Source organism: Triturus cristatus, chromosome 3_1 (assembly GCF_964204655.1).
Source record: "Triturus cristatus chromosome 3_1, aTriCri1.1, whole genome shotgun sequence".
Classification (NCBI taxonomy): Eukaryota; Metazoa; Chordata; class Amphibia; order Caudata; family Salamandridae; genus Triturus; species Triturus cristatus.
The window spans coordinates 1,141,846,155-1,141,873,499 of record NC_140583.1 but is presented as its reverse complement, the minus strand read 5'-3'; the positions used below and the strand labels follow the sequence as shown (position 1 = coordinate 1,141,873,499).

At 43.3% G+C, this 27,345-nt stretch overlaps 1 protein-coding gene across 1 annotated transcript in view; it reads right to left on the bottom strand.

Moving 5' to 3' along the window:
- The window catches only part of LOC146861627 (contactin-associated protein-like 5), a 1,270,002-nt gene that overhangs the window by 358,052 nt on the left and 884,605 nt on the right, over nt 1-27,345 (bottom strand). The window contains exon 13 of the mRNA XM_085645996.1: nt 19,777-19,977. Coding sequence (XP_085502122.1) covers nt 19,777-19,977 — 201 coding nt within the window. The remainder of the gene's footprint in view (nt 1-19,776; nt 19,978-27,345) is intronic.

Genomic DNA, 27,345 nt, shown 5'->3' with positions numbered 1-27,345 from the left:
AAGTTAACATAGATGTCCATGATGTTAGAGTACTCCATTTACACACATGTGACATAGCTAGACTTAGATTTAGTTTACGATTTGGAACACTACACCAGATAACTTATAGCGCTGAAGACATAAAAACTTATACTACAGGTTCCACGTAGAGAATGGAGCTCGCTCATGTTAAAGCACGCGGCATGACTTAGATTGATCCTGTGTCTGTATACTACATCTATATATTTAAGTCCGTTTAATTACACCATATATAATACGAACCTTTTCTGATTTACTCCTAGAATCAATAATTCATAAACTCCTTTGGACCTGACCTTGATACATGCTATGGCCTTGACAGCAACCAGGAGTTAAGATTATAAAATATTTTCTGTCCCCACAATCTCTTACGAAGGTAAGAAGCATTTATTCGATGTCTAAAATAGAGTGAGCTATCTATGTTTTTCTCCCTTGGAATAAATAAATACATAGTATATCTTTGTCACTTCAGGCACACCCCTAGGACAGAACAACTTTATTTGGAGATATTACACACAGGCCTGCCCAAACCTACATTTCGTGGCAAACCAATAGTCTTTATGGTAAGAGACTAGGGTCTATCAACAGTAATGACCAAGGGGCCTGAATTAGTTTTATACAAAAACTTTTTTCAAACTAAGGCCGATAGTTGTTTATTTGACTTTCTAATTAACAGATTAACCCAACAAGAGATCCACCTCATTTGAAAGAAGATTCGTTGAGGATTGTAACAGAAGTATAAGAGCTCGAAAATATGACTTACCTCTAGCAGGTAATTTTCTATTATATCTGTCTCCCTTTTTGAAGCTCTGAATTGTTTGGTGCCTTCATCAATGGGGTAACTGCACACTTAGCGGATCTCTGCCACATAGCAGTAACTTTCTTTTTCACATTAAGGCGTGTAATTCAATTTTCAGTTTCCTTCCTCTAGGAGGTCACACTCTTCTTTCACTTTCTTTTTCTTTTCTCTCGTTTCTTTCTTTTGTTTCTCTCTTTTCTGAGACGTGCATGTATAGGCAAACCGAATAGAAATTGACAAAATAGTTTTTAAAGGAAAGACATACATCAGTGAGACCCATACCTCATATACAATGTATTTACTATTTCAGAGATCTGTCCCCTCGTTTGTGCACAGAAAAGTTTTTTCTCCTCATTGGTCCTGATGAAGGTGAATTTAAATTATCTCTCACCGAAACGTGCGTAGACCAGCTCCTCTACAACTGGACAAGAAAGCTTATCTGGACATACTCAGACTAAAAAATAAGAAGAAATCAAGTCTGTTACTATAAACTTTACAGTCAAATGTGAAAAAAAAAAATGTGATTGTTTTTAGACAATTGACTTTCCCAGTTGTACACTTTCTTATTGGTTTTTCTTTCTCTTTTTTGTAGTGATCTGTTTGTGGTATGACTGTTTGTATGCAAGATTAGTATGCAAGATATGAATGTAGTGATTCAATTGGCCTATCGAGGGGCTAAATAATTTGTGTTTATGTTATTTTGGATATGCCTAATATTTTGTCCAATTGTACATATTTGTCTTCAGCATATTTGTGAATTACTAGAAATCATAACACTGAAATTAAATGTTTATAATCACTTTTTGATACAAAAAAATGCTCTTGCTTATCAAACAAAATAAACAAAGATAAAAAGTAAAGAATTGTGTGTATACATTGTATTTATGGGTCATCACTGTAGGTGTGCATGTTTATCAAGATTTAATTAGAGTATTTACCAGGAAATGAAAGAAATATAGGCCGTCAAAGAGGTAGCTTCTCTTTAAAAATTTGTTTTTTCCCCCCTCTTGGGCCTAAAAGTCATTTGGGGAAAACCTTTTCTTACATGTTGGTTACTGCATAACTACAGAATTAGTATAAACGCATACTAACATTACTTGCACACGTGTAGTACAGCGACCAGAGTGTAGTGAAGAGGCAGAGGAAGCCCAAAATAAAAATATATAAATCCTACCAGAGGTCGGATCATATAGTTCGTTGAGCCGACGACCCTGGGATGAGTAGAAACAGCTTCAAGAAGAAAAGGGGTCTTCAGCAGAACGCAAGGAAGCTCGAAATATTGGTGAGTGCTGCCTTCTTTTTACCTTCTCCCGCTCCTCGCCAAATTTATGTAGTGCAGAGGCAGACAGCAGTGGATCCGATAAGTAGATTTAATACAGGAAAAGCAGACAGCTGAAACAGCCACCAACAGGAGCAGAAAGCAAGGCAACTGTCTTCTCCAGCACCATGTACAAACTCCCCAAGATTCCCCTAATGACAGCCCTACATTTTAACATTACATACTTACATCCTAGTAGCATTACATACTAACATTCTACTATGACTTACATTGGAATACTACACAGAGCCCCTGACTTTACAGCAATGAGCTCATGGTTTCATCCACGGGTCTTGAGACCGGTAGTGGTGAGTAGTTCGCTTCCCATTCCCTGTATTGTATAAATGCAAACTAACACTACTTCCACAGGTATGCTACCGCGCCCAGAGCACATCACTTTACAGCACTGAGCTCACAGTTTAGGCTCACGTTCAATACCCGAGTCTTCAGACCAGTAGGGGTGAGTAGTTCGCTTCCCACTCCCTGTATAGTATAAACGCATACTAACACTACTTAAACAGTTATATTACAGCGGCCAGTATGCTACAGCGCCCGGAGCCCATCACTTTACAGCAATCAGCTCGGTTTGATCCCAGAGTCTTCACACCGGTAGGCATAAGTACTTCGCTTCCCACTTCCGGTATAGTATAAACGCACGGTAGGGGTCAGTAGTTCGCTTCCCACTATCTGTATGGTATAAACGCCAATTAACTCTTCTTCCACAGGTATGCTACAAAGACCAGAGCACATCACTTTACTGCAATGAGCTCACGGTTTAGGCTCTCGGTTTCATACCCGAGTGTAGCAGCATCTCATCTCAGCACCATGTCACTCTCAGCAACACCGCACTTTCAGACCGGTAGGAGTGAGCACTTCGCTTCGCACTTCCCCACAGAGGTTACAGTGCTCCTATCCTCCTGTTTCCTACTCTTTTTGCCCTTTTTTCCCCTTACTCGTTTCAACGGAATCACAAAATGGCTGCCAACACTTCCTAGTTGCAACAGCTCGCAGCCAATAAGCCGCAAGCTCGTGTTCGTAACGCCTCAGCCAATCAGATGGCAGAATTCCCAAATATCGATATCTGTAAATTTCGATATTTCTCCAAAACTACTGAACGGGTTTACACCAAATAAACAAATGCGTGCTTTCTAGACCAAGACCCTTCTCCCTGCCAAATTTGGGGTAATTCCGTTCACCCGTTCGACCTGCTGCCTTGTCTAAAGTTTTCTATGGAAATTGCATGGAGAAATGGAGAAAACACATTTTGGGACCCCCCTTTTTTCTCAGCCCCCCTTGACGAATCACCCCCAAACTTTAAACATAGGAGCTAATAGGAACAAACAATTAGTTTGGGAAATTTCATGAAGATTCATCAAACGACGCCAAAGTTATAAGCAAAACAAAAAATGCTCATCCTATGGAAACTTGGTCCTGACTATAACTACCTACTGGCGACCGCCAGTAAGTAATATATATATATATATATATACACACACCATATCCTTTAAGGAGGAAAAATTAATTTGAATGCAATTATTAAGGCATTTCTTGCCATGCTCAAGATCGTGATTGTAGGTTTCGAAAACCTATCTCTAAAACCATAATAGTGTAGGCAAATAGCTTATTACTCTTCTCTTCAAGCCTGAAGGTAAGCAGTTGAGGTAACACTTTGGTTTTCTATAACATCTCCTCTTACTTTATTGTCTATTTTGAGTTTCTTCCTGCTAATAAAGATCCACAGTAGGTGAGCACTAATATTTCTCTTCAAGATGAAAATATTTTGCAATCTCTTTTGAATGCTAAAGTTGTATATCTCACTATGGTTATAAAAGCAGAACATGCAACAGTCATGGGTCATCAGGTAGGTACTCAGGGGAAGCCAATTGAAGGTGTCACCAAAAATGGTGAAGAGAAAATAAATGGGTTTAAGTCAAAGGAAACAGATGACCCCCAACATGCATCTGGTTCCAAGGTTACATTGGTATCATGCATGAAATCATGGACCTGCTATGGTTTGTGTCAGAATAACCAGAGTCAGACATGACAGGAGCATTTGTGGTGTTCACTCTGGTTTCCCTGTCCTTAAAAGAGATGTTTTAAGCCATGGGCAAAGTGGGCTCTAGCCCAGGGCCTCAGACTTTATGGGGCCCCCCATACAGCTAGCTCTGTTCTGCAGAGAGTCTTGCCCTGATGACCTTGAATAATTCAAAAACGGATTCTTTAAATGCAGTTTTCCTTTAACATATTTTTAACTAGGATACGTATGAGAGTCCATTACACACATTTTGCATGGAATGTTTTATGCAAAATCCATAAAAAATAGTTTCTTTTAGGTCCTCACAGATGAGAAATGGGAGGCTGTCACATAGATTATTTGCAGTAATATTAGTGAGCTGCTGCTGTGTATCAGTATTGAAAACACACATCACAATCCCTGAATAACATTTAGAATTTGAACCAGTGTGCCTGTGCACTGTCCGTGGCATGAAAGCCCTGATATTGAATCAAATTTTCAAAGCTGCTCTCAACAGAGGCCCCAAAAATCTTTAAGATCTCTCTGGCCCTTAATCATTGGTGCGGTGCTTGGCGTATATTTCTGCAAGCAAATGAGGGCAATGAATTAGCTGATGTCTAAGAGCAAGCCCCTCTGAAGTAGCTACATTCCACACGCACTACACTCTCACATCAAGTACGATTGCTTTATGCTGGATCGTACCTATTATTCTCACATGCATAGTTTAATTGAGCATTGCACCACTGTAAGTTTATTTCTTTGGTGCAGACTTAATTTGAAAGATAGAAGCACTGAGTTTATAAAAATAAATAAATACTCCTGCATTGATAAGTCATTGAGAGGAAGACAGAGAATGCATAGCTTTAGAAACCAAGGTGATGCGGCTTTTTCACAATGACCTGCAGACACACTGTCAAGGCTTTACTTCCAGCTGAACAGCCCTGCTAAGTATCACGTATCAGGCGTTAGACTAACGCATTTCAGTGTGTTGGTCCACATCACCGCACTGAAATGCACGGTCATGCATTTATAGCACCTCAGCTGTCTGCAGAAACGCCGCTATTCAGCACCTCCACTGACTGCCAAAGCTCTTAGCTTGGGAGACGGCCCAGCTCGTGGCGGGAGGCTTTGGGGCTGGCTTAGCTCACTGCTGGCTACAATGTTTCACCCGATACCGCTCATTTACTGTGGTCACCTCATGAGTCTTAATTTGCCCAATCACCGTAGGCGCTGTGGGCGGGCGTGGCTGCATGGCACAGTTTCTATTCTTTGGCAGCCTGCGCACTTGGGCCTGCCGCTTCACCTCGCCACATGCGGCCCGGCAGGCATAATGATTCCGCCGTGGTGATGCATCAGCATGACTGCTCAGCTGCTGTCTGCAGTCCAGTGTAGTCAGTTCTGCCAATGCCACGAGATTCGGAGTGGAGTGTCCGATCTGGTCTGTGGCCGTGCTGCCTGGGAGTGTACCAGGGCAAACGTCGCAGACCTGGCCCGTACCTTCAGTGACCGTGCTCGCAGCTGACACAGTAAGTGAAGTGTCAAGTTACTGTTTGTTCTTGTCTTCCTAATGTAATTTACTTTACTTTTAGGAGTGCTTCAGTTGCAGACAGCAGCTCTGCACGCAGTCAGTCTGTCTAACCAGAGTTAAATTCAGCTGTGCACGTAAAGTCAGGGCTGCAGCAGAACATAAAGAGAATACTCGACTTCTGCGTGTTAAAATTAATGCAATACTCTGCTATCAGTACTAGAAGGTTAAAGGGTAGAGTCCGTCTTGAATCGAACTTACGATTTAAAGGTCAGACATGCATGTCTGTGAACAAACTGTATGCAACCTCAATTCTTAATTATTTATCGCGCACATCAAGCCGAGCCCGCCTCTGTGAGTGAGTACCTTAAAGTCTAACAGTTCCAATATCCTGCTGTGCGGCATTGGCTCACTAGTACATCTTACGCAGTTCAATAGCACTAATTTGACCCGAAAATAATGCAAGGATGAGGGCTGCTTTGTGACAAGGTAAGTGGAGGGGGGGGCAGCCTATCCTTACCTCTATGGGCCTGCCCAGTTGGAGTTGCTGCAAAGACAGCACAATGGTGAGCGCATTTTACCATGGCCGACACTCCCAGGACCGTGTACTCTTCGGAGTCTCCCTTCTTTTCCACCCCTGCAAAATCCTTCTCTCCCTCGCATGGGTCTTGGGGTGGCTTTACAGAGCTGTTGGAATGGGTGTAGAACTACTGTCAGTCACCGCCCAGCCCCATATTTCCTGCTGCCCATGAACGTTTGCAGCAGAACGCTCACAGATCTCCACCGATAGCCCCCAAGTCCTGCAGAGGTCATGGGTCTATGGTCTGCCTAAGGAAGCGTTAACACATAATGTGTGCACTAAAGCGGGCCCAATAAGAGGACTCCAGTCATCAAAATCTGGCACTCACCGACCAGGTCAGTGACAAAATCCATCATCGGTAGCGGGATAGTGGTTGAAAAAGAGAGGGGCATACAAGGGTGGACACTGCCTCCCCTCTGGGCTGAGACCAACCAGCCCTGGGCATGTTTAAATTAATAGCCAATGCTCAATCACTGCCTGTGTACACTGCACAGGAATGTGTGTGTTTTGATTAATAAAGACAAATGACCTATTGTTACCTCACACCCTCATATCAGGGCCCATACGGAATTCCAGCAACAACACATTACAATCAGCATCTTGAACTATGGCCCTGGAAGCTGAGGTTGGGACACTAGGTCCAGTATTCATCATTCTGAGTATGCTCCAAAAATTCCCTATGTTTTAGAAGTACTGAAGCATTAATGATAAGCGAGGCAAATGCTTTTATTAACCCTTGGTCAGCCATTCTCCCAGGTGAGGGTTCAAGCCAGACTGCCCATAGCTGACAAGGTTTCAGGTTGCTATGTGTGACATTTTCATAATGTCATTGTAAATATGAGTAAGCCCGCAGTCCTTTGCACAAGTTTAAAATATACTTACAGTTTCTTGTGGTTCAAATGGGTCTAATTTCTGACATTTTTATGTTTCCCTCATATTCATTGCTTGATTTTTTGTTCCCAAGAAAGTGTCACTCATGCTCGTTGAAATGTCACTCATAATTCTATTGAAATTATGAAAATTTCACACATAGCAATCTGAAACCTTGGCAGCTATGGCTGAACAGTTTTTGACTGCTGTTTTTGCTTCTATTTCTTTACAGAATCTGGTTCGTAAAGTGAAACAGCTCCATCCCCACATTAAAAAAACATACCTAACTTTGCTGCTTGCAGGCTTCTTTATCGTCCATGGAGGCAGGCACAGACTGCTGGTGCTATCGCACGTGCAGTTTACACTGTGCTCACGTAAAAAAAACGTACCTAACTTAGTTGCTTGCAGGCTTCTGTAGGGTCCATGGAGGCAGGCACAGACTGCTGGTGCTATTGCACGTGCAGTTTACACGGTACTCATGACCCACTCTGCCCCACCCACCCTGCGTGATGACTCACAGATTGCACACCTAAACTTAACGTGCTGCTCTGCGGCCGCGTGATCCCAGCCTCTGTCTCTAAGGTCAAGGGCCTGTTTTAATAATGGCCTGCCACCCGTGCACAGAGCCAGCCTTTGCAGTGCATGGGCGGCAGGCCATTATCATTATTTAAATGCTCCTCTGTCTCAGAGACTGTGTCCAGCCGATGCGTGTGGTGACACTGTGTGTTGATATTTCGAGCCAGTATGGAATGAGCTGAGGGGGCCCCTTGGACCTCGGGCCCCCCGCACCGTGGGAGCTGCGGGGGCTGCGGGGTCCTTTGTTACGCCCCTGGTCTTGGGAGTTGTAATCATGATTCATTTCATCAAAGGCCGCCATATTACAGAGGCTGTGTATCGACAGGGGCGTGTTCCACCTTCACATAAATTGCAACTTCTGTCATTCATAGAGACAATAGAAACCCCCCCGGGTAGCAGGTCCTCTGAGACACTTGCTGCTTGTACGATAGATGGAATTGATCCTTTGCATGCTGGTCAACCCCCTGCACCGCTCTTGAGTAACAACAGTGCACACTGACTCATAGTTAGGAGCACCTCATCAATGGGATAGTTTATTCAATGTGTGGGTGATCACCCTGGGAGGGTAGTTTTGGGTTCTGACATTACAGTTTATGGTGTCATGTAGTGAAATGTTGTGTTATCTCAAACAGTTTGTATGTTATCAATCTGGTTGCAGGTGGGCACCCACCTGGTTTGCACCTCTTATTGTACACACACTCTCGCTTTAACAGCTAAATGGATAGAGTTAATATCTTGACATGGAATGTCCGTGGTTCGTGCACGTCCCGGACATGACATGCAGTGCAGCAGTACGTCCAAAGATGTAACACCCAGATTGTGCTGCTGCAAGAGCTCATAATGCAGGTAGGGAGGACATTTGACTACAAAAGCGCTGGCGAGGGCAATGTTATTGCACCATGTACTCAGGGTTTGCCCAGGGAGTCCTGGCTGGGTCTGTCACGGGGTTCTCTTCCAGAGTACCATCGTGGATTGGACCCGGAAGACCATTATGCACTAGTAGAATTTAATGGTAGGCCTCTCCTCTTGGGGAGTATATATGCCCCATATTTAGCACAACCAGCCTTTTGATCCCACATGTCCACTATACTCGCACGGTGGAACCACATACCATGGCTGTTGGGTGAGGACTTTAATTGTATAATGGACAGGTAGCTGGATCGATCCCACCTGCTGTTGCCAACCACCCTGGTGGTGACAGCAGCTGCGCATCTATCCCAGTGGATTACACATTGGTCCTTATTAGTTTGCTGACGTGCATTGAAACCCAATAAGAAGTACTACTCTTTTTATTTGCCAGCATATGACCTGCATGTGAGACTAGACTGCATACTCTGTGACCCGGCCACTTGGCTACAAGCTCTGGGAGCAGAATATCTGGGAAAGACATTCTCAGATCACAACCCTTTACAGATACAGTTTAAGCGGGGGCGCCAGGACAACTTGTCCCTGCCTGGCGCTTACAACCAGCCATGGTAAGTGACCAGGTCGTCCGGGATGTTACTGGTGAGATGCTGCTCCAGAGTTTGACTGAGAACTGGGACACTGCCTCTTCCAAGCTGGTGCACTGGGAGGCATTAAAGGCCACTGTATCCGTGCAGTGGTAGGGGTCAGGGCAGACCTGCAGAAAGATCTGATACATTTCGCAAATCTACTGGGAGTCCTAAAAGCAGCAGCTCAGGCTGTTCTTGTGAAACAAGGACACCTAACAGAGGCATTAGGCGACATGCTCAGTTGATAGATCAGCTGCGCTGTTTAGATTTCTGAGTGTACCAAGCCAAAATGCACACAGAAGGTGACAGGTCAGGCTACTTATTAGCGTGACTCCTGTGCATCACTACACCAACTACACATATCACTATGATTAGAGTTACCCCAACACATGTGGCTACCAACCAAGTGGGCATACACAGCACCTTTACCACTTATTATAAAGCCTTATATGACCCTCCTTTCATTGACCGCCTGGTTGATATACAACGATTTCTCTCCTCTGTCACATTAGCCACTATCGCCCCCCTGGAATAAGGATTTAATGCATCTCATACACTGCAGGAAGTGGGTAGGGCAATCTGAGTGATGGCAACTAATAAACCCCTTGGGCATCTAATTCTACAATGCGGCACTTGGCTCCTGAGCTGTTAGAACTACACCAAACTGCCCTGTCAGTAAGCCAACTCCCGCCATCCCTCCGAGAGTCTATGCTGGTGTCACTCAGAAAACAGAAAATTATCCCCTAGAGCTCTCCTCATACCGGCCATTGTCCATGCTTGGGTTGGACTACAAGTTTCTGAGCAAGTTTATACCTGGCTAGCTATATGAACAGTTAGGCCTGGCATCCTTGGCGTGGTTTCCCCAGTCTTTTTGCTTCTACCTCCTGTATTTTTGATGTTATGATGGACTTCATTTCTGCTGGTTTATGTACTCTGGGCAATTTACCACTGCTGACTGGAACTAAAGTGCAAATGTGCCCAGTGTAAATTGTTATTCTGATTGGTTCTCCATGATTCGCATATCTGATTTACTGGTAAATCCCTAATAAAGAGCACTATATGTGCCATGGGCTTGTAAATCAAATGCTACTAGTGTGCCTGCATCATTGGTTGTGCCACCCACATGAGTAGCCCTGTAAACTTGAATCAGGCCTGCCATTGCAGTGTCTCTGAGTGCTGTTTTAAACTCCCAAGCCGACGTGGCAAGTGTACCCACTTGCCAGGCCCTAAACTTCCCTTTTACTACCGGTAGGCCCAAGGTACCCCCAAGTGCAGGTGAAGTATGTGAAAGGTATGACACATATTGGTATGTTTTACATGTTCGGATAGTGAAATACTGCCAATTTTGTTTTTCACCATTGCAAGTCTAGCTGTCCCATATGTTATCATTGGAGCTGCCTTGCAACATTTTACAAGTGTAAATTTCAATTGGGAACAGCTAGAGATTGGGAGTTTGGTCTCTCTGAGCTCAGAATTTAAAAACACACCTTTTAGTGGAGGTGGTTTTTAAATTGTGAGTTTGCAAATGTCAAGTGGGCATTATCTTGTTTAACCATCCCATGCCTCTTCCAGCCTGTGGATTCAATGTCTGGTTTAGACTTATAGGGGCCTGTTTGTGCATTCACTCTAGACAGTCACAAAAAGGGAGTTCAGGTGTGTCCTGCATATACTGATTGCCCATCACCAGGCTGATGGGCCTTCCTGAGCTAGAGTGGTGGGAGGAGTTGTTACTGACACCTGAATGGGACTGTGTCCGGCCTCTCACAGTGCTGTCTCCACCTCCCTGGAGTGTGTCTGGAGCCCAAACAGGGCAAGGCAAGAACTTGTGCGCTACAAACATAATCCTCTGAACAGTGCCTACTTCAAATGTCAAAAGGGGTATAAGTATTGGACCTAAAACCCCAGACTTTTAAAGAACATCTGGATCAAGAGGATACTCTGCAAAGGAGAGATGCCGAAGAGCTGTAAGTAGGAATTCTGCCCCTTTACTGCGTGCTGCTTTTCTGGGTTGGCCTGCAGTTGCTGCTTCTGCTTTGGAGAGGAAAAGGAGTGGAGTCTGCGTGTATTCTGCTTGTGAGCTTGTCTCCTGTCAACAAGTTTCTTAGCCATCTAAGACTTCACCTTCAGCACCCCTGGACTCCACTGATGGGATTTTTTACCTGCCAAGTGGTGCCAATATCAGTTCTGGGCCCCTGGTGATTGGTCCTGCTGCAAAAAGCTACAAATACCTTCAAAATGTACACATCGCCCTTCCAGCACCTGTTTTTCCAACGTAGCACCGATGTGCAGGAAATGTTTCCATTCACCGCTGCAGTACGGATGCAGAAATCGACATAGCGCTTGCCCACAGCCAAAGAAACCACCTCAGCCTGAGTTCAGTGCACCATGCCTCCGAAGTCAGAGACTGCCACACTGACCCATGCTGTGCGGCTAAAAGAATTGATGCATCACGGATCCGCAGCTGACGAAAATGACGCAGCGCCTATTTGTCACTGCCCATTGACCTCCAGTGCATCCTGATTTACATGCATCGCACCTGTGTGCCAAGTCTTCCACTACATCTCCTGCAGACCCGAACCATCTTGGATTTTGATGCATCGCTTCCCCTTTCGGTCTGGATTTGACACAACTCTTCTCCTGCATTCAACAGAACAGATGCATCTTATCCTCAGAGAATCAGGAATCGATGCATCGCTGTGTTTTCTGAGACTTCCCTCCTCTGCTGCTATTTTTCCTTGTGTATTTTGACACTTCTAAGGTAATTTGTGTAAAATTGTCTCATCCATAGAGTTATATGGACAGAATTGCTTAAAACCTTTAAAAAATTATATCTTGAGTTTTGTATGTTGGATTTTTGTCATTTTGGTCTTCTTTGGTTTAGATAAAGATTGTTTGATTTTCTAAACTGGTGTGGTGTCCACTGGCTGTGTCACTGTGTGTGTTCTGTACAAATACTTTACACAATGCCTCTGCAATAGGGCTGCCTGCTCGTGCCAAGCTACCAAAGGGTTAGCAGGGGTTAACCTGGGTATGTAACTCTCTTATCCTGACTAGAAGGTATGGTTTCTTCTTGGACAGGGTGCATACCACTGCCAACTAGAGATCCCCATTTCTAACATGAACGTATGCCATGCCTAGTCCACACAGGCCAGAATGCCTTTGTGCCAGGTAAGTCCACAACCCTAAACTTCTGCTACTGACACAGAGTGATGGAGCTCTCTCCAATCCAGTGGTCTTATGCAGCATGCGGGTGCAGGATCTGGAGAAAGCATTCAACACAGCAAACTGGGATAATCTATTCACAACCCTAACTACTCTGGGCATCTCGGGTAGGCTACATAGGTTCATCCGCCTCCTATATGCGGAACACACAACTAGGGTGAAGATTGGTCACTGTAGCTCTCCCTCATTTCAGATAAGCAGGGGAACATGGCAAGGCTGCCTGCTGTTTCCTCTATTGTTTGTCCTGGTAATAGAGCCTCTGAAACAAAGGCTTTGGCAAAAGGGGCAAGACTGGGGATCCTACTGAATGATGAGCATCATGTAGTCTCGCTATATGAGGACAATGTCCTGATTTACAACTGTGACATTCAACAGGGTATAGCAAGCAAATTGAGCATTCTCCATGACTTCCACACTGCCCCTGATTAGCGAGTGAGTTGGGCTAAGTTGTGCCTCTATCCCCTTCACCCTGACTGTCATCAACAACACATGGTTATAGACATGCACCCCCTGTGGTGGGAGATACGCACATTCCATTAAATTGGCATTAACATCTATCATGAGACACAAGATCTCATTGATGGCAACCTCACCAAGGCTATTACTTCCCTTAGACCCCAAAAGACATCCTGGGGCACGGTACCACTCATGGTTCAGGGTAGAGTGTACTATCCAAAATGCCCATGCTCCCTCGCCTGCTATACTACTTTCACAATCTTCCAGTCATTATCTCTAGATCCACATTTAACACCCTGCACTCAGCTTGGGGGAGCTTCAATTAGAACAGAGGTAGGTGGTGAGCTGCGCTTCGCAAGATGCAGCTCCCGGTGGACAAGAGAGGGTTGGAGGGAGCCCCTAATTTTGAACACTATTAACTGGCAGCACAAGTTCAGTGGCCTCAATGCTGGCTGGCAGGGCACCTTACGTAGGAGCTAGGGCACCTCTTCAGTACGCGGGTGTAGCTGGCATATTCAGCAGGCTCTGCTCCCATAATTCAGAACACTACAGGAATTGAACTGTCTACAAAGAGTAGCATTTGACAGCTATCGCCGCAGCCTTCACATTATGCCCTCCATTCCGGAGTATTCACCTGAAATCGCCTTGAGCTCCATTGCATTGTTTACTGGCATGGTAGGATGGGACAGTTTAGAGCTATACAAATCGGCTGGGGTAGGCACACTGGGTGCCTTATTTCATCGATCGATCTGAGCTTCTTATGTTGCTGTATTAGTCTTCGACCTTTTGCACTGTCCCTCATGTCATCTTGTTTGACAGAATCAAAAGAATTGATGATAGAGGCCTGGCTCTGCGCTGGTTGAAATCCTTCCTGTCTGATCACTCTCAAGCAGTTTTCCTTCCACCTTTCATCTCCTCTTCCAAACCTCTGGTCTGCGGCATCCCTCAGGTCTCCTCACAGCCCTACTGGAACCTCTGGCTAAATTGTTGAAGTCCTGGTGTGTGTGGGTGGTCTCCTTTGCACATGACACCCAGCTCTTCTCAGCTTTCCAGTAAAACATGCCCTCAAGTCTGGGTTGCTTCAAACTGTGCCTGAAAGGTGTGGTGGCTTGGATGGAGGGACAGTGTCTCAGCTGAGCGCAGAAAAAAACGGAGATTCTTTTTTTAGCACTAAGTCTTTCTCTGATGCCAGTCTTTGTAGGCCACCTGAACTGGGTGCTGCCTTGGCTCCTACTCCGATGGCCAGAAACATTGGGGTAAAATTTGACATGCACCTTAGTTTTGAGCCTCAAATTAGGTCCCTCTCTGCTTCTTGTTTTGCCACTCTCAGATTTCTTAGAAGAATGATCCACTTCATTCCGATGGACTCCTGAAAAACGGTTGTCCACACTCTGGCTACGGGAAAACTAGACTATGACAATAGTCTACACTTATGCCTACTGACTTTCCTTATCCAATGGCTTCAATTCATTCAGAATTCTGCTGCATGTCTCATCTTGAAGATCTCCCCACGTTCACCAATTTCTCCTCACTTGTGGTATCTTCACTGGCTTCCTATTGCTAAGGGAATCCATTTTAAGGCACTTGACTCTAGTTTTTAGAGCCTACACTCACAAGGGTCCTTTCTATCTCAGGAGGAGACTTAGGGCCAGATGTTTGAAACTATTTTGGGTTCGCAAATGGTGGGATTCGCAAAAATCGGCCATTTGCGAATGCAAAATGGCCTTAACCAATGTATAAAAGGGTTAGCATTTGCAAAATTGCTAATTGCAAATAATGCAAATCCTTTTTTTGCGAATACCAATTTTGGGAATTTGCAAATTGGTAATCGCAGACTAATGTATGAACCATTCACAATTTTGCACCTGCAAATTACCACCTATTCCAATCAGGTGGTAAACAGATGCAAACTATTTAAACAGGCCCAGAGAGCCTCAGAATGTTTCACAATGGCAGCGCTGTAACTCATAGCGAGGAGGATGAGGATTCTTGTGGCACCCCAGAGAAGGAAGAGGAGACAAGAATGCATTTTTAGAGTGCGCCTACCACTGTTTCAGCATCCAGAGGAAGATATCCATGACACATATAGATTAGATTCTGCTACAATCTTAGACCTGATAGCTGAATTTCATCCACTACTGCAGCATCATACTCTCAGGACCAATGCCATTCCCATACATGTGCAGGTCATATGTTCACTGCACCTTCTAGCTTCAGGGAGCTACCAGGGGGTGATAGCAGCAGCAGGAGGTGTCTCCCAAAGTGTGCTTTTGCATTTTTTCAATGACTTCTTGGACTCAAAGGTCCAGAGTATACACCATTACATCAGATTCCCACTGCACCACAGGATTTGCAGCACGCCAAATTAGATCTCTACCAGATGACCCAATTCCGCCATGTAATTGGGTGCATTGATGGTACACATGTAGCCATTTGTCTCCCATCAGGTAATGAGTACATGTTCAGGAAAAGGAAAACCTTTGATTCAATGAACATCCAGGTCATATGTAATGCCTCACTCATAATAACTGACATAGTGGCAAAATTCCCTGGCAGTACGCACAATTCTTTCATATTCAGACACAGTGGTATATACACACATCTCCTTGGGGTGAATTCGGCGAAGGATACCTGCTAGGTAAATGCATGTAACATAGTCTGGTAGACTCTGGATATGGTGAAACAGTACAGTGACTAATATATTGCCTTTTACCGTGTAGGTGAGAGAGCATATGCTGTGCGCTCCTTCATACTCACCCCATACCTGAATCCTGGTACTCAAAGTGAAAGGAAATACAATGCTGTACATAAGTCTGCATGCAATGTGATAGAGCAGACCTTCAGCCTACTGAAGGGTAGGTTCCGCTGCCTACACAAAAGTGGAGGTGCACTGCAATATAGGCCAGATATATGTTGTAAATTTGTGGCCACTTGTGCCATGCTGCACAACCTTGCAAAAACCAAAGGCATACCATTGGACCTGACAGATTCAGAGTCTGATGAAGAGGATGAACCACGTCAACCTCGCCTCGCAGCAGACGGTGCAAGGGCAGCAGATGGCAGACAGATACGTGCCAAAATAACATAGAACTTTTTTAAAGTGAGTAATGATGAGCCAATGCACTACATAAGTTCAACTCTTAATGTATTTTATTCATCCCTTAATCCAGGTTCTGTTCATTCACACATTCAAAGTAAAGGATAATAATTGAGAAAGTAATGATGCAAAAATGTGACTTTTACACAGTTCTTGACTGTCTGTCAACACAACTGAATGCTACAGGTTACATCACCAAATTGTTTGTCAAGGCTCATGGCCATTCTATTTCTTGTGGTCACGCACTCCTGTGGCCTGGGCTGTGTGCTCTGTTGACTACCTTGATGAGGCCTCTGAGGCAGAGGCATGTCTGGGACTGCACCATCTACATTCAGTAACTGGTACTGTGATGCTGCTTAGGCTTGATGCCTCCTCACTATCCCCCTCACCCAGTAAATTGCTACTACCAGCAGTAGCAGTGTGTAACTGTTCAACAGCATTTGTGACCTTAATCAGATCCCTGGCCACATCGCTGCTACAATGTGATATTTACACTTGCATGGCTACTGTGCGTTGAGACAGGAGAGCTGTAGTGTTTCTCATGTGGTTGATGGCCGTAGTGCAGCCACCTAAATTGCCAAGTAATTGGTGTTGCCTTCTGTAGTGGGACACATGGTCTTCCTTCAGGACATTGCAGAATTCTGTGCCTGAAGTAGTCTGCACTTTCTCTCTGCCCTTCCACCACTGCTGTACTGAACTGTGTAATGCTATCTTAAACGTTTTTTTGCTGAGATGGGTCACCCGGAATTCTTTGACTCCCCAGACATTATGGTAGACCTGTCAAGAAAGAAGCTCAAGAAATCTTGCTTGCACTTTCTAACAGAGAAACGCTGGTTGCTAGAGAAATGTAAGAGTTCTGTTATGGCCAACTTATCCAAAATCAGGGCATACAGCTATACTTGAACCTTGTCCCTAGCTGTTATTCCCGAATGCTTTTGACCCGCTTCAGGGTAGATGCCTTTTTTAGACTAGTCACCTTTCCTGAGATGAACTGTTGGCTAAAGGATCTTATTCCTTGTCCCTGTGATGAGGTCTCTGTTCAATCATCTCTCCATTGCATCCTTTTTTGCAAATATTACTCAGAACCAAGGAAAAGTTTGCTCCGACCCGTTTTAAATAAATTAGGGCTGAGGCAATGTAGAGTGGCGCTGGTCAAACTGCTAATGTTGGATGATGAATTTCTCATTTTTTCTGTTTCAATGTTTCTTAAAACCATTATAAGATTTAGGATCTCAATGAATTAGGTTATCTTTTAACGGCATAATTCTTGTTTCTTCTTTTCCTTTTTTTCCTTTGTAATTCGTATTGTTTCCTGTTAAAGATGAACTATTATATATGTATGCTTTTATGGTTTTGCTTTTAAAATCGAATAAAGCTGTTTTTGAATTTGAATTTGAATTTGAACTGTGTAATGCTGTCCTCCATCTCTGAAATGTTGTTTTTGATGGAAACAAGCTGTGCCTGCATTGACTACATGTGCCTAGATTGCAGGTGCAGTTATGAGCTACAAACTGTTCTGTTGGGTGAACGAAATCTCCTCACAACATTAAATACTAAAAGGGCTTACAAATGATCCCTCAAGCATGTGTGAAACTTCTTCTACTCAAAAACACAAACCTTTAAAGAAAAATGATTTACAAAAACCACGGACAAAACACAACCATTAACTTGTTTTAAATATATTATTTTTCATATATCAAAACATGTATATCTAACTCTTTTCATATTTATCTTTTCAACAACTGTCCAGAGAACACAAAGAACTATACATCACATTCACATATACGTAGTGAAAATCACAAATCTCACTGTGATCACATACACAAACATGAGAGCTTGGAACCACAAATAATCAAAATGTCCCACAAATGTTTTGTTCAGTGTATCCTTATATCTTCTTTACATATTCCAAGGATAGCTGACTTAGGACTTAATGTAATTTTGTTTACTTTTTGACACTGTGATCAAGTGTTATTCACTAAACATCATAGTGGGTCATTCTCAGGACTAAAACACACCAAAGGGCAGCCTTAAATGTATTCAAAGAAGACACATATGCGTGTCCAAAAGGGTATTCATTAGTTATGTAACATGACATCCCAGACCCCAGCTGGGGTTCACTCAATGTGGGGATGGGGTTATTATTACTCTCCTTCAATTGTAGTCCTTTTGGCCCAATCGTGGCTTCATTTAAAATGAACAGCAGCAGCTCCTGTCTTGTCTGCTGTCTTCCTGCATGTGACACGTCTGGGAAGCAAGCAAACGTGGGGACTAGGGCAAGTACCACCAGGTAGTCATCGACAAACTCACAATTGATGATAGACATTTCACCAGTCTTTTGTAGTGGTAGATTACTTTATCAAGTTCTAAGCAGTCAAGTTGGGACTGGCTTTCTGTCTTCAGTGTGGGTCATTAGAAGAACAGACTTGTTTTACTCTAAGGATTTGATGTAGGGGTTGGTGTATACAGTGGGAACCCTTATTAATCACAGTCAGACAGGCCCAAGGAAAGAAGACGTTGGGAAAATGGTCTCTTCTGTATGTTTGTGAGCAGGATCCCCTGTGTAATTTGTACAAGTTGTTCAAAATCAGCAACAGGTAGCTCCAATGACAGGTGTGTGGGACCACCACTCCACGCATATGCTTTCCAATCTCTGTGATTCTTGTTGGGACCTCATCACCATGGTATTTGCAAACATTTCCATTAGTTAATAATAATAAACAAAAAGAGATTCCATTTAATTGAATTCACTGGACTTAATTTACACAGAAGAAGAGAAAGTTGCACATCTAAGTACAACAATTGCACATGAAAATCGCTCATTGCTGGTGTACCCTAATATCACTGGCTGTATAGTTTGGTGGATCCTTTTGGATATGGGGCCCCTCAAACTGAGCCAAGAAGTAAAAATACAATGAGTGTGCAGGGACAGAGAAATGAAAGGTGGATTGGAATTGTTGGATGAATCAACTGGGGGGTTTATCCTAACAGCTACAAAACAAGCAGGACTTGTTGAGGACATATGGAACTCATTATGAAGAAAATGAATGTATAATTTCATGAACTTCCAGGTACCGTACTGAATTACTAAATCCAATTACCATTACTGTTTCCCATAGTAATTGACGAATTTTTGAATTGTTAAGGCACTGTTTTGTACTGCCTAACATAGATGTTCATTCTTCAACACTGCAATTACATTACAATTAAGGCTTTTATCATGAGTTATGATAATGCCGTTTAGTGTCAGAATTAGCTATATGACAATTCGGTCGATGAGGCTGTGGACGACATGGCTGGAGCTGCTTTAAAATCTTCATGTTCTAGTAAACTTTAAGTAGACCTGTGTGTGTTATGACCAAACTTGGGAGCGGGGGCGCACAGTTGCAATGTGCATTGGAGACGAATTCGCCATGGAAAATTGTCTCTTTATTAAAGCAGCTGTTTCAAGAATATTTGGTACCTGTAACATCAGAAGTACATACCTTTGAAATCTGAAAGTCAAGTTGAGGGGTAATGTGAAAACATGCATTGGATGAATCTCTATGAATTTATATCAAACTCAAAACCCATGAAAAACATGCAATACATTCGTGCATTGTTTCAACTAATACTAATAGTTATAATTAATTTCATACCCATGATGCCTGTGTCAGAAATATATTTCAGTTGATATTTTCATCTGACAATTTTTGGGCCAATGTGTTCAGAAATTAAATCTTCCAGACACATTTATGTGTTTCTAGCCTGACTTCCATCCATGTGTCAATGCAAAGTCATTAGAAACAATGCCAAGTTGCCTACTTACCGGGGCTATTGAGCAGCCGTGACCTCCTGCAGTGGTAGGCCACTTCCTGCTCACAGTACTCTGCACTGTTTATCATGGCCTCCAGCTGTTGCATGCTAATGCCATAGTTGATTGTATAGGAATATGGCCGCTCAACACTGTACCCTTGAACTCTGGTGAGCTCTGTGTTATTGTGTCCTATCACAGTCCAGGTTTTATCTTCTGAAAAACAAAAATTAGAGTGATATCAGAGGAAAACTAGTAACGAACATGGAGGCATAAATACTGAAATATTAAGTGCTGCGCGCCAAAGACATTTGCACAGCAGAGAGTTCCTGCCACCTACTGACACACTTAGAAAATGTTTGCCACTGAATGGGAGAGGGGGCTACAGTGACTCAAAGCAGATAGGGTATTTATGTATTAATGATAGTGTTGTCATTCCTTCTCAGTTTATGATGCACAGGCCCTAACAAGACCTTTTTGTTAATGGGTAGTGCTGCACAGTCAAGTTTAAGTTCACGCTGAATTTATTAAATTTGATTTTATGTTGCCATGGTCATATAAACTTTTAAGAAATACAGATAGTCCTCTTATACAAATTAAGTGTTCAATCATTATAAACCAATACATCATTCACTTATCACCACTTCCCTCTCCCTTAATCTCCGCAACCATCCATTAAATAAACCAACAGACAAATCTGAATCCTATTAACCCTACAGAGGAATACATAAGTTAGCTTATAAGTGTAAAAAAAAACATTGTTACTATACTCGCTACATAGTGCAAAAAGACACCTCCCCAATAAGCTTATCAAACTCTACCAGTATAAAATGTAATAAAATGCCAAATACGAAATACAGCACATTCACAGTCAAGTAGCATTCCGTTTCAGAGCCGAACTCCTTATAATCCAAATACTGACAGATGCATATATAAAAGCAAAAAAAGGGCTCGTATATATAAAGTGCTTTATTGAGCAATTGACATTACATAGCAGATCCATCCTTTAAACTCCACGCTATAAAATACATTAATAATCCTTAAACATTACGTAGCAGATCCTAGCTTTAAATGGATTGGTATACCTCAGTAGCTTGCACAATGTTCCTTTTTCCCTTTTTTGTGGTTCTCTCTTAACCTCAATATATACCTCCCCAGTTTTAATCCTAGATGTTATTTTATCCTAAAAATTAGCTAATCCGTAACATAACTTTATATTTTCACATTTCATTCCCTAAGTAAGCAACGCGGCTATAGTCATAACTCCCATGGTCTTAAAAACTGGCATTAACAGATCTCTTCTTTCTTGATAAGAAGCTGATACGAAGACCAGTAAGTGTCTCAGTGACCACATTCCAATGGTATAGAACGGATCATTTGTAACTTACCCAATCGTTGCTTTATTATCAATCTGCTGGGGCTCTTTACCTTGATATTGTTTAAGTATTGCTGCATTTTACCTACACTCACTGATTTCAATGTATCTGAAAGTTGGGAACGGTGTCTGCACTCCACATACTCACATAACAAGGCAGCATCATTGAACACACATTTGATTACTTTCTTTCTATCAGTTTTTGAAACTTGGTCTCGGCTCCCCTTTGTATCCACATAGTAAATTTCCTCAAGTTTGCCACCCATGACCCTACACTCTCCTTCTCTAAGTAGGAATTCAGAATGTGCCTTATTTAACTTTTTGATGCTTCTGAAATTCTATACCAATAATTTAGGAGTCTCTGATAGTATTTCTATTTAATATTGATAAACTCAATTCTAAGCGTAGCCCAGAGTTAACTGATCCTCTAGGGAGGCCCAGCCACAACGTCCAAATATTCATTTCAATTAATTCCAAGCGTTTGTCACTCTCAACTACTATTTCTGCACGACAGAGCAATACATGTGTGATTTTCAGGTAGTATGTCTCTCTCAGCAGTACCACCAAGTTCTGTCCCAGCTCCCTGTCCATCCTACCCAATACACTTGCCACCGCTTTACTTCTCGGTTTCTGCAATCTAAAATGATTTCTGAAGCTAAGAGTTCCGCTGAATGTCCTACCCAGATACTTACAGTTTCGAAAAAAGGCGACCCTTTGGCCTTTTGAGCACAGCTTATGCTTCAGCATTTTAGGCTGTTTTGCATGATGGGTGACACAGTCTGAAGACTGGAGTGTGGCTCCCAACTATCAGTTGGCCATTGCTCTATAATCTAAAAGCACTCATCATCTGACTGAACATGTATTTACAATTTCGGTAAGAATGCCATCTTTCCAACATTCCCCACAAACCACTCAGACATTTTGCCAGCTGAAGTCTAAAAGCTGGTGAGCGAAGCAGGTGGTGGAGGAAATCTGATACAGTAACTCTGATTTTCACTGTAATCCCGAAAAATGGAATCCCACATTGTTATTTCTGCACCTGTCAGGATGAGGGATGAGACCCTAAAGCATTCTCGGTTTCCTACCAGTGGCATGACGAAACTTGAGTGGGTCCCCTGTAAAGTACATGGAGCCCCCCCCCCACTCACTTGGGAGCTCTCAGTCCAGGTTACTCTCCTGAGGGGCCCCCTGGAGCTCGGGGGCTCCTACTCTGTGGGGCCTCCGGGGGCCTTTGTTATGTCACTGTTTTCTACCGTCATCCACGTGATCTCATGGTAGCTTGATTCAGGACTGCTGGAATTGGCCCTCTTTGCAGGGTCATACCCAAACATTTTACCTTTACCCCTCCTATTTTTCTGAATTATTTTTATTGGCCTTGCCAGTGCTAAAGTGCAGGTGCTTACTCCTTAGCAAATGGTAAAATCGGCTTATAATTCTCTAGAAAAGTGGTATACCATAAACCCAGGACCTGTAAATTAAACACTACCAGTGCATCTGTAGCACTTATTGTGCCATCCACTTAATTATCCCTTTAAAACATGCCTCTGGCCTGCCATTGGACTGCCATTTTGATTTGGCATAATAACCCCATTGCCAAGCCTAGAACTCTCTTTTTAATGAATAGGTGACGTTACAATGCATGCCATTGCAACGCAAACTTTTACTCAGACTTTCTGTCGGGGGGGGGGGCGCTGGAAGTTGGAATAGTTCATTTTCTATTCCAACTCCAGTGTGTTCAACAGTAGGGAAGGTATTGGAGTTAAATCCAAATCCTTCTACCCATTGCTGCACACCTTTTGCGTTGCAACGACATGCAATGTAAAGGCATGTGTTGTAACAGTTTCGTTGTAAAGGCTGTCTCCCCTTTTTGATACATATAAGTCACACCTAAGATAGGCCTAAAAGAGTCAAATTTGCAGTATGCATTGTAATTAAAAAGTTGGACATGGACATTTAACTTTTATATGTTTCGGTAGTGAAAAACTCACAAATTTATTTTTCACCACTGCAAGGTCATTTCTTTCGATTAGGATGTCTATGAATAATGATACGCTCCAACCTATAAGTGAAAATAAACTCCTGCCATCAGGCTTTAGGGTCTGGCGGTGTACTTTGAAGTCAGGCCATAGCTATAGCCAGCCTGGCAACTGCGATAGCAAAAAAATAGATACCTACTAGACTGCAGGGTACATTAGGAGAGTGACCCAAAATAATCAGCTTCGAGTCCCAATAGACATCTAAAAGTGGCAATTTATTTAATTAGCTGAAGACAGTCGACCAAAATAAGAGCAAAACCGGGCATGTGCCAAAAATATGTGTGGCGTCGGCATCTGAGCCCTGACAGCAAAAGCAATTTGAAGGTTCCTTGCAAGACCGCCAGACATCCTGGAAGGCATGCGTCCAAGATCTGATTAAGGGCCCATCATGAGTGCCTCATATGCCTAGAAGCTACCTCTATCCGAGATGTTGAATGAAGTCCTGGATCAAGTATCGAGTTGTAATCTCAACAAATTATGATCAGGTCCTCCCATTGACTTAATTCCATTAAAATAATTTGAAAAGCAGAGGGATCTCCATTAGGTGCATTCAATGCTTAAAGAGTGAGCTGAAAATGAACTGTCATTACTTGTGCTATAAGTGATTGCCCCATTTTATCAATATTGACTTTCTTCACTAACTACTCATTATTTATAGCATGCAACAAAACCCTCTTTTTGGGTCCCTCATAGCCTGAAGCTGCGATTATCCTAAAGCCAAGTCATTCCAATTTCTTCACATCCCGCAAGCTTAGGTGGATCTCCTATAAACAAACAAGCTTCTCTTTGAGCATAGTTAACTCCTCCTTGACATATCTGAGCTTGGCATCTGCGCTCAAGCCATTGACATTGCAGCTGAGAATGTGAATATTCAAGCTACCCAAACTACAATTCTCCACCATTACCAAGAATTAGATCTCTTTGTATGACATGTTTGGCAGCAGCAGTTGATACTTTCCCATTGTCTTCGTTTTGCATTCTCCCTCGCTGGCCCTGATAAATAATACAAACCCCCCAACTAAACCCAATCCCATGCACTCCCTAAAACCTACCTCACCCAAACTCCACTCAACGATGCCAGCCTATCTCAATTTCCTGAGGGAAATAGGGATCTTTAACCCTGTTTCCTCCACAGACCCTGCCCCCACCCACCACATGGCAGCAAGAATACTCTACTGATCCGTTATCAGAGAACCCTTACCCAAGCAACCTCAAAGGCCTGGCCACCTTCTAAGTACATCCTAACCTACCAAATGAGGAAGAGAAAAAAAGCAAGGAGAAATAGTGAGAGAAGGAAACATAGAGAGAAAGGAAATATTTTTTCCCTATCACAGATAATATGCATTGTAAATACACATCCACCAAGTCAATCATCATCAAAGGGAGGGTCCAGGAGTACGAAACCACCCTTTACTTGTCACTATTAAAGCTCGAACCCCATTATTTTGGATGCTCTTCAGTCTTCGCAGTATCCTGGCAAAAATATGTTCGATTTGTAAAGAAGCTTAAGGTTGGTAAGTTCCAATACAAAAGCAGATGCCCCTAAAAAGACGAAAGCAGGTATCACTTTTCTAAGCTTCCATCTATGTTCCACTGTTTCATGAAAAAAGCCTGAACGTACAAAGAATTCCACCCCATAAGATTTAATAGGATTACAGGGTGAGCATATTGATGAATCAGCCGAAAAAATATATAATTGCCTACTTGCATCAATATTGTCCGGGGGTATTGTGAGGCAGTCCCTTGGTTGGTTTTCCTAAAATGAAAAGGGTACACCCTATGAACCTGACTGTCAATATCCCAATCATTAAGTTGGGGAAATGCCTGCTTAAATGATAGGCTATATACCCCCTGGAAACATCACCGTCCTGGCCTTCAGTTATATCAAGCACATACAAATTACTGAGATGCATTTGATTTTCCAGGTCCTCTATCTTATGTGCTATGGTTCGAAGCTGTGCTCATGTTCCCTGACTTGACCCTGGGCTTGCTGTTCTGCAGTTGGCAGATGGGGTGAACAAAGTTCTATGGACTTCAGCTTGCACTGAAGCATATCCATGTTCTTTGACATTTTGAGAGAGACCTCCTGTGTCTTAAGTGTGTGGCTTTTAAAGAGATAGAATCTTGCTTATATTCCTCCTTGTGTGTCTGCAACAGCTCATAGATAGCAGCTAGGGTGGGCGAGTAGGCAGAATCACCTTGAGGGAGTTTAGAATCAAGCAAAATCACAGTTCCACTGTCAGTTTTGAGGACTAATCTATGTGACATAAGGATAGTTGATGCAATTGTGGAGATTCTTCCCACCTTCACTGCCTCACTACTATCATCATGCGTGCCAGGCTTTGCCCTGGAGGCATTAGTGGGTGTCAAATCTGTGCTGTCTGGGACTCAAAGAGGATCATTTTTGTTATCATCCTGGACCAACTCATCAGCTGTATGCTCCCTGGCAGCAAATGTGCATAATTCTGTGAAAGGAGCCCAGGTGGCCCTCCTGATGAGTAATAACAACCCTCTTTTTGGCCATAATTTTCTTTTTGATTGTTGTTGACCATGAATGACCCCTAGAGACCCTTGTAGATGTAGAGCTCACAAAAGCGGTCTGTGAATCATAGTAGTCTCTCCTGACGAAGCTGGATTCTGAGCTCACACCAGATACTGATTCCTCAACCTCAGAGAAATATGAGAGTGATAAGAAAGTTTTGAGAGCATCTTGAGACTCAAACACTATGGCACTATCCCCCAATGCCCACACTGAGGGGAACAGAAGCCCTAGAAGGAGCCAGTGGAACAGGGTCTGGAGACGCTGACGGAATACCAGTTTCTTTCTGGTGTGGATTCTCAAACCTCATCTCCTGATCCAGAGGAGGCACCAGACAATTATTGACAAAATCCCTGAGCTCACTCTCTGCCCCTCAAATCACCAAGAGCCCCTTGCCCATGCTCAATAGACCTCAGGGTTTCTTCGCTCTGCCCCTGAGCTTGAGGTTGAGATTACAGTAGCTCCGCCTGTTGATTCACGAAGCCAGACAGATACAAAAATTCAAGAAGTGGATTTTGTGCAGCACAGGACAGAGATTGACCCCGCCAAGTGATAAGCAGGATTGTCATGTGTCCAGGTCGCCAGATTAACAGATAGGAGGGCTCAGAAGGGCTGAAGGGTATTGGCAGATATTGTGAAACTGAAAGCCTGATTTATGGGGTTTTGGTGTTGGGCAAGTCACCGTGCTGCGCTGCCCTGCGTGAAAGTGAAAGGGCAGGAATGTACTGCATTTATCCTGCCCTTTCTCCCTACATTGGTGCCCATCAGGCACCCGTACACCATGACACAACGGTGCCTATGTTGTAGGTAGGATTAGTTTTCTGCAGGAAGTGGCCCCTTCCTCCACAAAAACAATTCTGGGGTGCTTTTTCCTCTTTCTATGTGTGCTGCAAAATGCAGAACACATGGAAAGAGGAAAGATGAGGAGAAGTAACATTATTTCTTCTCATTGAGCTTCCCCTGGGGAGGTGTTAGGTTTTGTTGCATCCCCAGGTTTACATGGTTTTGTAAATCTGGGGAAGCATTTAAATTCACGAGTGTTGCATGGGAACACCCACCATAACACCTATGAAATGCCTCCCCAGCGCAGTGTAAGGCAACACAGCGATTTTAGCTGCCTTACATTACTCCATATCTACGAGGCCATTCAAAGCCAAGCAGAATGGCTTTGAGTGACCTCATAAACATGATTCTGCAGTTATTGCCACTTGAGCATCTCAAAAAGTGATGCTCTAGAGTTTCAAGGGTTCATTAATATGCCCCTAAGTCTTGGCCAGCATAGAAACGCCGTTTGTCTCCTCAGCTCCATCCACTTCAACTGCTCCCTCTGCTCTGTCTAATTCCATCACCATGAAAACATCAGCTACCAGCCTGGCCTGCCCTAGAGCTACAGGCACTTTGGGCTCTTTGGGATACTTGGGCTCTTTAGGCTCTTTCAGCTTCCTTGACTCCATAGGTAATTAGGGCTTTTCAATATTCCTTATTCCAGATGTCCCTGTGGTCAGCAGACCCCTGCGCAAAACTGCCCCATCTGCACAAGTCATAGGGCTCAAATCATCCTCAACAATAGAAGAATGTGGAAGAGCCATCACCTTAGGACCACTGCCTTTCCTCACAGCAACATGCGGCCGACT